Here is a 14,625-nt window from a genome sequence, read left to right on the forward strand (position 1 = left end):
CTTCTGATGTTTAGTTTTCTCTGGATTTGGGCTCTCTCCAGGAGTCACTGTGGGAATTGTAAGAGTAACCCTGATTCATATGTTTTAAACAGTCTGATTGCATTTGATGCTCATGTCTTTACTTTTCAGGATTGATGACACACTTCAAGTTAAGATCACAGACAATGCCCTCTCCAGAGACTTGTTCCCCATGGACTATCACTGTCTGGGGGACAATGAAAACAGGCCAGTTCGGTGGATGGCTCTGGAAAGTCTGGTTAATAATGAGTTCTCCAGTGCTAGTGATGTGGTAAGTGCTGGGAATCTTGGATATCAATAGAATGGTGAAGAGGCTTTATGTTTTAATTTTTTTTCTACATATTTTTTTTAATTTAGTAACTGTTCCCTGAAATGTTTCATTGAGAAAGCAAGTGTAGTTAGCTCCAGTCAGCCAGTTCATGGAAAGATGCTGTGACTCAGACCATGGGCCATCAATGTGTGTAATCACATTTCATCCTCAGAGTAACCCTGTGAGGGGGCTGTTAACACTATGAAGTAGCTAGACACGAATATCCCAGTTTTAAAGGTAGCTACTAAGGCTTAGAGAGATTTCAGTATTTGGGTTTTTTTTTTCTTATGTAAGTCTCAGAAGAACCAAGTGATTGCCAGATCATAAAGATTTATTGTTCCTTTCAAACATCCTCTTCCAACATTATGAACTGTGTTATTTGTAATTCCCCAGATGCCACTCTCTTCCCTTTTGTCTGTTTCTGAGTAGTTCTGCCCACCAGAGAAGATCATATAGTGGGATCCTTTATACTTAGTGATGAATAGTTTCAGTAGCCACGTTTACTTGTGGGTATTTTGTAGACATTTTAAATTGCTTTTAATTTCTCACTTTTTAGTCTCATTTGAAAGATGGATTTATTTTTCTATCTCAGTACAGTTTGTTACTGTAGCTGAATAGAGATTAGGTAAAACTTTTGCTTATAGGGTCGCCCTCTGTGACCACTCAATGATATGTTAGTATTAAATATAAAACCATAAGAGACTTGAATGCAGAGAGCAAACTGAGGGTTGATGGGGGGTTGGGGAAGGGGAGAAATGGGTGATGGGCATTGAGGAGGGCACTTGTTGGGATGAGCACTGGGTATTGTATGTAAACGATGAATCACAGGAATCTACCCCCAAAGCCAAGAGCACACTGTATACACTATATATTAGCTAACTTGACATAAATTTTTAAAAATAAATAAATATAAAATCTTATAGAATTGTTTGCTTTGAAGTTTCAACTGTAAAAATTGGGCTTATTATATCCTTGTATCTTGTGGTTTACATCAGTAGATTTTACTTATAATATAGGGTTACCCTTTTACTTCTAAGTTTGTGTGCTTTAAGGATTGCTTTTTTAATGCCCTCATTTCTTTAGTTGTATTAGTGTCCTCTGGATGCTGTAACAAATTATGCAACCTTGGTGGTAAAACAAGAGAGGTTTATTCTCACAATTGAATTCTGGAGGTCAGATGTCTGATATGAAGGTGTAGGCAGGGCCATGCTCCCTCCAGAGCCCCTAAGGGGGAAACTTTCCTTTTTTTTTCCAGCTGCTGATGGCTGTTGGCATTTCTTGGCTCATGGCTGCATCTCTCTGCTGCATGTTCCTATCACCTTCTCTTCTGTGTGTGTCTGTCTCTTAAAACTCCTTCTCCCTCTATCTTATAAAGATATTTATGATTGCATTTAGGACCCACCTATATAATCCAGGATAAGCTTTTTTGGGGGTGGGAGGGAAACGTTGTATTTTCAGTTTTGATACCGATTTTTCTCAAATAATATAAAATGGGAAAGCGGAGTTTGATTTTAGTCTAGCACACAGCTCCTGTATGAATATCAGTAAGGACAAATTATGCTCTTATTGATATGTTTTGGAGGTTGCCAGATCTTTATTTAGAAGTTCCGAATTGTAGCTGGAATTCTTTGCCAGCTTCTACATTAAGCAAAGCTGTTTTCATGGGAGTACAAATGAGTTTAACGTTTTTAGCACATAGCTTAAAACATAATATCAGTTAAACTAGAACTATATGGTTTTCAGATCTACCCCTTTAATAGAAAGGGGTAGAAATCTGAACATTTTTGAGTGAAGAAAAGTAACTTTGTTCAATATAGTTTTTTTATTTTTTTTATTTTTTTTATTTTTAAAAAAAAATTTTTTTTTCAATGTTTATTTATTTTTGGGACAGAAAGAGACAGAGCATGAACGGGGGAGGGGCAGAGAGAGAGGGAGACACAGAATCGGAAACAGGCTCCAGGCTCTGAGCCATCAGCCCAGAGCCTGACGCGGGGCTCGAACTCCCGGACCGCGAGATCGTGACCTGGCTGAAGTCGGACGCTTAACTGACTGCGCCACCCAGGCGCCCCAATATAGTTTTTTTAAATTCTTACTCCATTGTTGATTTAAAAGATTAAGTCACTCATCTCTTTGGGATGTTACTATTTTTTTCCATGGTTGATTTTTTAAAATTTGTGATTTTGTTACTCATTGAAATATAGCATAATTGCCTTAGCAGAAATGAAGGGGCAGTTGGGGTGAACCCAAAACTAGTCTAGTGGGCAGGAAATGGAAGATGTTTCTTAAATAACAAGTATGCCATGTAACTTCAAGAGATTGGGAATTGTTTGATTAATCTCTCAGTAAAAGGAGTAGTGATAGTTTCTATTTCAAGGGAATATACAAGATGGCCAATAGTGCTGTTTGCTCTTACAGTGGAAGCCCCTAGAAAATGCACTGCTTAATTTAATGTATTTAGCTGTGTAGGTTATTCCACTCTAAGTTTGAGAAGTAATGGAATTATTTTTTATAACATTTATGATTAAATATTTCACAGGAACTCCTGAGTGAAAGTTAAATTAGATAATACACTTTCAACCAATGAAACTATAGTTAATAATACATCCCTAGGTGGGGTGCCTGGGTGGCTCAGTCGGTGAAGCATCCGACTTCGGCTCAGGTCATGGTCTCATGGTTCATGGGTTCAAGCCTCGTGTCGGGCTCTGTGTGGACCACTCAGAGTCTGCAGCCCGCTTGGATTCTGTGTCTCCCTCTTTCTTTGCCCCTCCTCTGCTCCCGCTCTGTGTCTCTTACCTTCAAAAATAAACATTAAAAAAAAAATAATACATCCCTGAGCAATGTGATCTACATCTCTTCAGCCGAGTACACTCTCCTGTATTAGCTGGTCAAGTCCCAAGTTGAGGATACATGGTTTACTTGAGCAAACATTTCAAAATTATATTTAGAATTAGTTACTTTTATGGTTATGGTATTTTATAAATTTTGCAAGAGTTCATATATTTTATGTAAGAATCTGTCTTCTCTCAGAATGTAGTTGTACTAGATACCTTATTGCTTGCTGGTTGATCACTTGACAGCTTTATTTTTTAAAAATCTCCATGAACTTAATGGTGAGCAACTTAACAGCAGACTTACTTTAAAATCATAATTACTTTTAGTGTATCTTGGCATAAACTTATTTGAAATCTCTGTGTAACCCAAATTCTTCTGGCTGTACTTAGAATGTGATAGTGAGAAAACCCATGGATTTACATTTAATATGGTTAGCTCCTAAAATGTTCAGATTTTTCTTCTTTAGATTCTTAGAAATTAATTTCTTTTAAAATATATGTGTGTGTATATATTTTCCATTTAAATATCTTTTGTCTTGGATAGTTAAGATTAAAAGGAATAGGAACACTTTTCTGTGTCCTATGACTGTGATGTCACACTCACTATTAGTGTATTCAGTTTTGTGGGATTAAATACTTTTTGAATTCTTACATTAAAACACAAATGTTAAAGATTGCTTGTTAACACTTGTATTGAAAATCTTTATGCATAATCATTGTTCTCTGTTCCCACTTTTCCATTATGGATGGAGTTGGGGGTTCAAAAGCTCCATTTGAAATACTGGTTTGGGGCTGAAAAGCTTTGTGTGTAGTCATATGCAAGATAAGTAATGTAACTCCACTCCCAACAGAGTCCTACACATGTAAAATACACATTTCAGGTGTAAATGTAGCACCTAACAAATGATATAACTGCCTTGGAGGGGGCATTTTCTTTGTCCTTTAAAAGAGCCTTAACATTTTTGCTTTTTTTTTTATAGTTGAAAATTCTATGTGATTTATTTGGAAATACATTAATGTTTTCTATCTTAAAAATAATACATTGCATCTCTTGATTGTGTTTCCATAATTTTTACTGAAAAGATTCAATATTTCAGTATGTCAATATTCTTATAATGTTAATATCAGCTTTTAACTGTTGAACTTAGGAAATATGCACAACTAGATTTGACTGGTTATAAATCTATTTTATTATTCCAAGATATGACATCATCTTAGGCATTCTTAAGAATTTCTGGATATTGTTTTTATTCTGTTTTCATCAGATATAGATACCACCATGGATTTTTTTGTGTGACTTTCTTTTCCTTTATTTGAAAATAGATTTCTTGATTTATATCTTCTTTCAATTATTTAGGTAATTATAGTAGCTAACATAATTCTGCTATTAAGAGACTACCTCCTGTTAAGAGACTAAATGCAATCAGGAATGCACAATTAAGAGTTTCTTTCTTAGTACTTTTTTGTCTTTATAGTATTACATTGTTTTTAAAAAACATTTTCTTGGCAAAAACAAGTCAAGGAAATGATTTCCATGCTAATCTTATCAGTATGACTTACTGTAATGAGACTCTTTAAGGTATTTGAACAGTTTTAGGGTACAGAGTAAATTAAAATGTGTTTCTTGTGCCTTTACAATATTTATTTTGTGAACATTAAAGATGACCTAGAAGAAGGAGGGAAATTTAGTTATCTAGATCTAGGTATCTAGATAACTATATCTATAGCAGAGTGCTTCTTACTGCTCATTTGCCCAGTGTCATGGAAAGTCATTGCCCATGCCTTAAGCAGAAGAAATTCACATTGGTAATACACTCATGAAGAGTGGTCTTCTGAACTACTGTGGTATCAAAGAGAAAGGTACGGTTTTCAGAGAATATGTAGCATTTGGGGGAGGAGGGGTTTGAGAACTATAGCTTCTACGTTTTTGGTTTTTGTTTTATTTATTTGAAAGTTTTATAATTTATTTTTTAAATTTATATCCAGGTTAGCATATAGTGCAACAATGATTTCAGGAGTAGTTTCCTTAATGCCCGTTTAGCCCATCCCCCCTCCCACAACCCCTCCAGCAACCCTCTGATGGTTCTCTATATTTAAGAGTCTCTTATGTTTTGTCCCCCTCCCTTTTTTTTTTTTTTTTTTTGCTTCTCTTCCCTTATGTTCATCTGTTTTGTCTCTTAAATTCCTCATATGAATGGAGTCATATGATATTTGTCTTTTTCTGATTAATTTCGCTTAGCATTATATCCTCTAGTTCCATGCATGTAGTTGCAAATGGCAAGATTTCATTCTTTTTGATTGCTGAGTAATACTCCACTGTATATATATATATATACCACATCTTCTTTATCCATTCATTCATCAATGGACATTTGGGCTCTTTCCATACTTTGGCTAATGTTGATAGTGCTGCTATAAACATGGGGGTGCATGTGTCCCTTCGAAACAGCACACCTGTATCCCTTGGATAAATACCTAGTAATGCAATTGCTGGGTCATAGGGCAGTTCTATTTTTAATTTTTTGAGGAACCTCCATACTGTTTTCCAGAGTGGCTGCACCAGTTTGCATTCCCACCAGGAGTGCAAAAGAGATCCTCTTTCTCCGCATCCTCGCCAACATCTGTTGTTTCCTGAGTGGTTAAGGTTAGCCATTCTGACAGCTGTGAGGTGGTATCTCATTGTGGTTTTGATTTGTATTTCCCTGATGATGAGTGATGTTGAGCATTTTTTCATGTGTTGGTTGGCCATGTGGATGTCTTCTTTGGAGAAGTGTCTATTCATGTCTTTTGCCTATTTCTTCACTGGGAGAATACCTAATGTTTTTAAAAGTATGGAAAACTTCCTATTTTATATTGTTTCTTACTCATTTTAGAATAATGTGTAGATTCCCAGTATTTATTCATTTCCATTATAGTTGCAGATTTTACACATCAACAATCTTAGACTCATGATTTAAACATAAAATTCACATTTTAAGAGGACTAGAGTTGCATTGTATGGTGACAGATTGTAGCTAACACTTGAGCGTAGCATAACGTATAGACTTGTCAAATCACTATGTTGTACACCTGAAACTAATTTGATATTTTGTGTCAACTATACTTCAATAAATATAACTAAATAAAAATTAGCATTAAGAGGAATTGATATAAAGATATTAAGAAAAAACCGGAGAGGTGAAAGGATCGTTCAGACATTAGGAAATAAAGATTTAAAACTTAATATTATTAATATTAAAATATTGCCTAGTTGTATTTAATAGTATTATTTTAATAGTCCTAGTAGTATTTCCTGGGAAAGAGGAATAAATGGATTTACTTTAGGAACAGTTATTATTTTCAGAGGTGACTGGTTGCTGTCTTGTGATCAAGTATTGCCCTTGATACATTTTCTGTACTAGGCTTTCCCTAAGAATAGCTATTTTTTTTCAGGAGGTTTCATGAACATCCCTTTCCCTTTCCTTTCCCTTCCTTGTCCTTATTGTATTTAACATTCCCTTCAAAAAGCCTGTGTTTTGATGGGGCAATGTCTAAGCAGCTGGTACTGTAAAGTGTCATAAATAGCAGATATGTGTAATGGCCTGATAGGCATCCAATATTGGCTCTGCTGTCTTTCTTAATCACAGATCCTAGGGCAGTTTCATAGTAGAAGTCATGTCTTTTCAATCATGTATGACACTCTGTGCCTAAAGATTGCCAGTTTTTGAAGTTGAGTTAGCAGCATGTACTAAATTTGATATCTGATGCAGTCAGTGCATTTTGTATACAGTCATTGTGTATCTGGGTTTGTTTAGCTGGGATAAAAAAAATACTTGCCACAATGATAAATCTGGAAGAGTGTCAAGATTTTTAGGTAGACCGTTAGCCTTGAAGAATTGTTGAAAGTTCCATTTTAAGGGTGACTTGTATAAATTTGTTAGTTATATCTTAAATTTTAAATATTTAAGTTTTTTTAAAGTAATTTACTCCTGTACATATATATCAGTTATTGAAAAAGACCTAGAAACTATGTGTCTGAAAACTAAAATTCATAGAATAATAAAAGCTTTAAAAATTGGATATTTAGGAAGGAGTATATAATAATAACACCTGTACCTTGTGCACAGTGGATATCAGTTTTGAAAACTTGTGAAAATCAATTAATGTTAGTAAGTTAAGTGAACACTAGCTTTCTTTCACTGCTAGGAATATTCCTCCATGATATTTTGATCTTCAAAGTGAACTCTTGATCACAGGGAGTTGGTAAAGAAAAATCCATGATCCTTCCCCTAGTTTTCAGAGCCTTCTGTTTCTTACCTCATCTTCCGTTTTTAGCTTTATATTTTCCGTTGTACATTTCCTTATAGTCCGCATTTCATCCAATCTTGAATTCCTGCTGAGTCCAAATACACAAGGTACTTTTATGCTCTTTAATTTGGTCTTCTTTGGATATCCAGAAAGTCTTGTACCTGTCTAACGGCACCTACCACATGCTGCATTATATTTTCATGCATAAGTCATTCTTTCCAGAATGGGTAGTAGAAACTCTGCTTTACTTACTTTCCTTTAGCAGATGTTCCATAGTTACAGAATTGAAGTTGATGTATATAGATATGCCTTTTTGGGTCATTTATTTTAAGAACATTCACAGCCAACTGTGTTAATCTTATCCTTTAGAGAGCTGTGTACTTGAATGTGTAAAAGAATCCTGAATGGCTCACACTGACCTCTTATCCTATTTCCATGCTGAATCTCACATTTCTTCTTGTCTCACTCCCACAGACCTTACTTCAGAGATTCCATCTGTTTTGACTACAGTTGTTATTTATGAGTAAATTTATTAATTGACTTTTGTCACTGAGGCTTCCTTCTTAACCATTAGACCTATTGCATAGATGTTTATTCTGCCTTTCTACTTGGGGCCCATATTTCCAAAAACTTCAGTGAAATCTTTGCTCTGTACTATTCTTTAGTTCTGCTGTTGAGGTAAATCTTAAGTCCGTGTGAAGATATAACACAATTGAAGACAACAGGTAGAATATCTGGTTTGGGGGAAAACATGATTGATTTGATATGTGGGGCATGTTGAGTTCAAGATACTAATGGATCAAATGTGGGTCTGGAGTTCTGGAACAACAAAGAAGCAAGATATTAGAAATTGGACATAAGCTTCATTAAAGTTAGGATTGAATGAACAGCAGCATTTGATCCCAGAGGTAGTGAATAGAGAGAAAAGAAAACCAAGGGAAGAATATAGGGAATATGTAGTATCAGTTAGTGAAAAAAGAAAGATGAATAAAGAATTAAATTGAATGTTGCATCACAGAAGCCAAGGAAGGAAATAGCTTCAAGGAGACTTTAGTCTATAAACATACCTGCAGTGGTCAGAGAGAATTACGAAATCATTGAGGACATTTGAACGAGTGGGTTTAGTAAATCATTAAAGATATATGTGATTGTTGTGGGGTCTGTGGGAGATGAGAAGGGGGGGCAATAAGTAGATTACACTTGGAAGAAGTACAGCTGTTAAGAGGAATGAAGTGATCTTAGCTTGATGGGGTGGCAGAATTAACAGAGGCTTTGTTACTTCTTTGTTTTGTTTTTTATTGGGTTTGTTTGGTTTGGTTTTTAGGCCAGGGAAACATGGAAATAAAGAGATTGATGTGTGGTTTTTGGAGGGGCAGTCCAAGAGATGATAGGTGAAATGGGCTCAGGAGGCCAGGTGAAGGTGTAGTCTTGGCATGGGAGGAGGAATACCTTTCTTCTGAGATGGGAGTAAAGTGAGAAGTAGAAGGAGAGAGAAGATACAGGAAGTTCTTGAAGAAAGATCTCTCATTGAGCTGTGGGACAGCTTCAGGTTGCTGAATATATGTGTAATTGGTGTCCACAGAGTGAAGGAGAGGGACAGAAAGAATGAGAAATAAAGACAAATGTTTCCAAATTTGGTGAAAACTGTAAACCCACAGATCTAAGAACTGAGCAAACCCCAAACCCAAGAAGCAAGAAGAAATGAAACCACAGTACATTATAATCAAATTTCTCAGAACTAGTAGCAAAGAGAAAGTCTTAAAAGCAGCCAGAAGAAAAACATTAATATACAAAGGAAATAGGTAAAGGATGGCAACAAATTTCTTACTGAAAGCAATGCAAGGGAGAAGACAGTTAAACAATGTCTTTAAAGTACTGTAAGAAAAAAATCCTATGAATATAGAATTCTATACCCAGTGAACATATCTTTCAAAAATGAAGGGGAAATAAAGACTTTTTAGAAATACCAAAGCTGAAATAATTGTCATGAGCAAACCCACACTACAAAAAATATTAAAAGAAGTCCTTTAGGAACCAGTGATACCAGATGGAAATATGGATTTATACAAAGGAATCAGAGACAGAGGGGTGCCTGGGTGGCACTCAGTCAGTTAAGCATCTGACTTTGGCTCAGGTCATGATCTTGTGGTTTGTGAGTTCGAGCCCTGTGTCTGGCTCTGTGCCGACAGCTCAGATCCTGGAGCCTGCTTCAGATTCTGTGTCTCCCTCTCTCTCTGCCCCTCCCCTGCTCACTCTCTCTCTCTCTCTGTCTCTCAAGAATAAATAAACGTTAAAAAAAAATTTACAAAGGAACCAGAGAGCACCAGAAATGGTAACTATATGGATAAATATTTAAATTTTTTCTTATTATTTGACTCTCTTTAAAACATAATTGAACACATTTCAGTGTTCCTCTCTCATTGATAAAATAGAAAATTGGTAAGGATATAGATTTGAATGACAGTGTCCACCAACCTGGATCTCATTGACAACTACAAAACACTCCACCCAACAACAGCAGAATCCATATTCTTTTCAAGTGTACATCGGATATTTGCTGAGATAGACCATATTCCAGTCCATAAAAGAAATCAATAAATATAAAAAGATTCAATTCATGCAAAGTAGAGTTTTGTGAACACAGTGGAATTGAATTAGAAATAAAAAATAGGAATCTAGAAAATTCCCAAACATATAGAAACTAAATAATACATTCCAGATAACCCATGTGTCAGAGAAGAAATCAAAAGAGAAATTTTGGGGCACTTAGGTGACTCAGTCAGTTAAGTGTCCGACTCTTGATTTTGGCTAAGTTTCTGAGATTAAGCCCCATGTCGGGCTCTGCACTGACAGCCCAGAGCCTGATTGGGATTTTCTCTCTCCCTCTCTACCCCTTCCTGATTCGCATATGTGTGTGTGTTCTCTCTCAAATAAACTATTAAAAGAAGGGAATTATGAAATATTTAGAATTGAATGAAAAAATATATTTCAGAGTTTGAGGGATGCTACTCAAGGAGGAATATATACACTACTAAATATCAATATTAGATAAGAAAAGTCTCAAATTAGTGATCTTAGTTTTCACCTTAACAAACTAGAAATAGAGCAACTTAAACCCCAAGTAGGTAGATGAAAAAAGATAATATTATAGACAGAAGTCAGTGAAATATGAAATAGAAAAATAATAGAGAAAATTAGTGAAATTGATTTTCACTGTGAAATTGTGAGAATACCGTTTATGATAAATCTCTCACCAGACTAATCAAGAAAAAAGAAATAAGTTGCCCATTAACAATATAATGAATGAGGAAGGTGACAGCATTACAGGTTCTTTGCAAGTATTAAGTAGTAAGAATATTATGAACAACTTTTTCCCAGTAAATTCACACACTTAGGTGAAGTGGACAAATACTTTGGAAAATAACTTTCAGAGCTCACTCAAAAAGTAGATGATCTGAGTAGCCCTATAAAGAAATTGTTTAGTTAAAAACCTGCCTAAAAGAGAAGACTCTGGGTCCAGAGTGAACTCTAGGGCACTGGTATTCCAGACATTTAAGAAAGAAATAATACAAATTCTATACATTCTCTTCAAGAAAATTGAGGAGAGAATACTTTCTAATTCATTCTACAGGGTCAGCACTACTTTGAAACATCACCAAAGATCAGAAGAAAAGATACTAGATTATTATTTCTCATGATCATAGATGTTAAAATTCTAAACAAAAGTTTATTTGGCAAGTAGAATCCAAAATATATTTAAAAAATCACTTTATGACCACATTGGCTTTAGCCTGAGTATACAAGTTTGTTTACCGTTTGAAAATCAAGCAGTGCAATTTACTGCATTAATATACTAAAAAAGAAAAACTATATGATCATCTCAATAGATGCAGAAGAAGTATTAGGGGAAAAAATCCACAATTCATTCCTAATAAAAATTCTCAACAGTCTAGGAATAGAAGAGAACTTCCTCAATCTGATAAAGGACATCTACCAAAACAAAAACACCTATAACTAACATAATACTTAATCCTGAAAGACTGAATTGTTTTTAGCTAATAACAGGAACAAGACAAGGATGCCTACTCTCCACTTCTCTTCAGTGTTGTACTTGAGGTTCTAGCCAGTGCACTAAGGCAAGAAAAGGAAATAAAACACAAGGAAAGATTGGATAGGAAAAAGTCATTATTTGTGGACAACATGATCATCTATGAAGAAAATCCAGTGTGATATACGAGATAGTTACTAGAACTAATAATCAAGTTTAAAAAATGTTAGGATACAAGATCAATGTGTAAAAATCAGTTGTATTTCTATATACAAATAATGAAAAATCAGAATTAAAAGTTGTTTTGGTCATTCTTATTTTATTGCATATATTTGACATAACATTGTAAATGTAAGGTTATAACATGTTACTTTGATACATTTATATATTGTAATATTGCTGTTACAGTGATATTTATCATATAATTACAGTATTATAGTCTATACTTGTTATACTATGCATTAGATCACTATGGCTTATTTACCACTCATTGCAAGTTTGTATCATCAACATAAACATCAACATAAACATCAGTTTTATCCTCTCACCCGTCATCCCCTGGTAACCACCATTTTACTCTCTATTTTTTATGAGTTTGCCTTTTTTGGATTCCACATATAAGTGATAGTGTATATTACTTACCTTTCTCTGACTTATCTCACTTAGCATAATACATTCAAAGTCCATCCATAATGTTATAAATGGCGGGGTATCCTTTCTTATGGCTAATATTCCATTGTATATATACCACCTCTTTGTTATGCATTCATCTGTTGATGGGCATTTAGGTTGTTTCCATATCTTGGCTATTGTGAATAATGCTACAGTAAACATGGGGATGCATTTATCTGTTGAAAATACTGTTTTCATTTCCTTTGGCTGTACCTAGAAGTGGAGTTACTGGATTGTATCCAGATCTTTTTTTAATTTTTTGAGGAACCTCCATATTGTTTTCTCTACCTAGGTTTTTAATAAACATATAAACATTAAAAAACATGAAATTCTTAGGAATACATGTAACTAAAATATGAAATATCTACACAATGAAAACTATAAAACGTTGTTAATAGAAATTAAAGACCTATATAAACAGAGAGTTATACCTTGTTTATTGATCAGAAGACTCAATATTAAGATGTTTTCTCCAAGTTATCTATAGATTCAACATAGTCCCAAACAAAAATTTTGCAGGCTTTTAATTTTTTTGGTAGAAATTGACAGATTGATTCTAAAATTGATATGGAAATGTGGAGGACCTAGAGTAGCCAAAAGAGCTTTGGAAAAAAAAAAAGTTAGAAGTCTGATTTCAAATTACAGTAATCAAGACCAGGTAATGCTGGCACTAAGTATTAGGAGAATGAAAAGGCAAGTCACACTCAGAAAATATTTGCAAATCATATGTCTGATACAGGAAATACATGCAGAATATATAAAGAACTCTTAAAACTCAGTAATGGGCACCTGGGTGGCTCAGTCAGGCATCTGACTTCAGCTCAAGTCATGATTTCGTGGTTCGTGAGTTCGAGCCCCATGTCACGCCATGTGCTGACAGCTCAGAGCCTGGAACCTGCTTAGGATTCTGTGTCTCCCTCTCTCTCTCCCCTCCCCTGCTCACGTTCTGTCTGTCTCTCTCTCAAAAATAAACATAAAAAAAAACCCTCAGTAACAAAAACAGGCAAAATAATTGAAGAGACACTTTACCAATGAAGATATATGGCAAATAAGCACATGAAAATATCAAGTTAATTAGTTATTAGGAGAATGCAAGTTAAAACCACAATGAGATAGCATTACACACCCATTTGTATGACTAAAATTGAAAAGACAAGTGTTTACAAGAACATGGAAGAACTGTAGTGTTTTTACGCTACTGGTGGGAATCTAATACATAATGGTACGTTTGCTTTGGAGAACAGTTTGCAGTTTCTTAAAAAGTTAAACGTATCTACCATATGCAGTCATTTTGCCCCTAGATAGATGAAAGCATGTATCCTTGCCAGTACTTGTACACAGATGTTTATAACAGCTTTCAGTAACTAAACCATAAAATAATCCAAATGTCCATCAACAGGTAAATGGATGAACAAGCTGCTATATTCATATAATGGACTACTATTCAACAATGAAAGGGATGAACTGTCAGTACATGCTGTGTCCTAGATGAGTGCCAGAATCATTACTCTAAGTGAAAGAAGCTAGGCAAAAAAGTGTACTCTTTGAATGATTCCATTTATAGAAAATTCTAGAAAATGCAAACCAGTGACAGAAAGCAGATTAATGATTACTTGGGGATGGTAGGGGTAGTGGTGGGGAGGGGCAGGGGGAAAGGATTAGAATAGAAACAATCTTTTGGAGGTGATGGATATGTTCATTATCTTGATTGTGGCAATGGTGGCAGGAATATATACATGTATCAGCTTACCAAATTGAGCACTTCGTGTGCAGTTTATTCAGTGTCAACCAAACTACAATAAAAATAAAAATAAAAACTGTCTTTGTTACCTGACTACCATTTGCTAACACATTTAAAATTAATTCCTAAATTTGCTGGATCTTAAGACTGAACAAGGACTCTTGTTTATAATACTGAGTTCCAGGGTGCCTGGGTGGCTCGGTCATTGAGTGTCTGACTCTTGGTTTTGGCTTAAGTCATGACTGTGGGATTGAGCCCCATGTGGGGTTCTGCACTGAGCATTGATCTTGCTTAAGATTCTCTTTCTGCCCCCTCTGCCCTTCTCCCCTGTTCTTGTTCTCTCTCTCTTTCTCTCTCTAAAATGAATAAATGAATGGATGGAGAGAAAGAGTGAGTTCCGGGCTTCAAAATGATTAGGATAGGACTGGGGAATGTGTACTTGTCACAGACACCCTAGATGATTCTTCTCATTAGTCAAGCTTGGAAAACACTTGATCCAGATTAAATTAATTGCACTTTGGTCATCTGAATCCATTTTCATACGTGAGAAGGGGTTGTTAGGTTTCTAGTACTAACAGAAAGGCCAGCCATAAAATACCTGATTGTCCTGCTTTTATTGAGACCCTTTAAAATTGGACAAAATTCTTTTCTCAGCAGTATATAGTATACTGAGGTCAGCCTTGCCTTATAAATTCCTGAAGTAACAGAATGGAAATCT

General features: G+C 35.1%; 1 protein-coding gene across 2 annotated transcripts in view; it reads left to right on the forward strand.

Moving 5' to 3' along the window:
- The window catches only part of RYK (receptor like tyrosine kinase), a 105,977-nt gene that overhangs the window by 85,441 nt on the left and 5,911 nt on the right, over positions 1 to 14,625 (forward strand). For both annotated transcript variants that reach the window (XM_043595365.1, XM_043595366.1), the window contains exon 13: positions 130 to 289. In XM_043595365.1, the coding sequence (XP_043451300.1) occupies positions 130 to 289 (160 nt within the window). The remainder of the gene's footprint in view (positions 1 to 129; positions 290 to 14,625) is intronic.

Source organism: Prionailurus bengalensis, chromosome C2 (assembly GCF_016509475.1).
Source record: "Prionailurus bengalensis isolate Pbe53 chromosome C2, Fcat_Pben_1.1_paternal_pri, whole genome shotgun sequence".
In the NCBI taxonomy this organism is placed as follows: domain Eukaryota; kingdom Metazoa; phylum Chordata; class Mammalia; order Carnivora; family Felidae; genus Prionailurus; species Prionailurus bengalensis.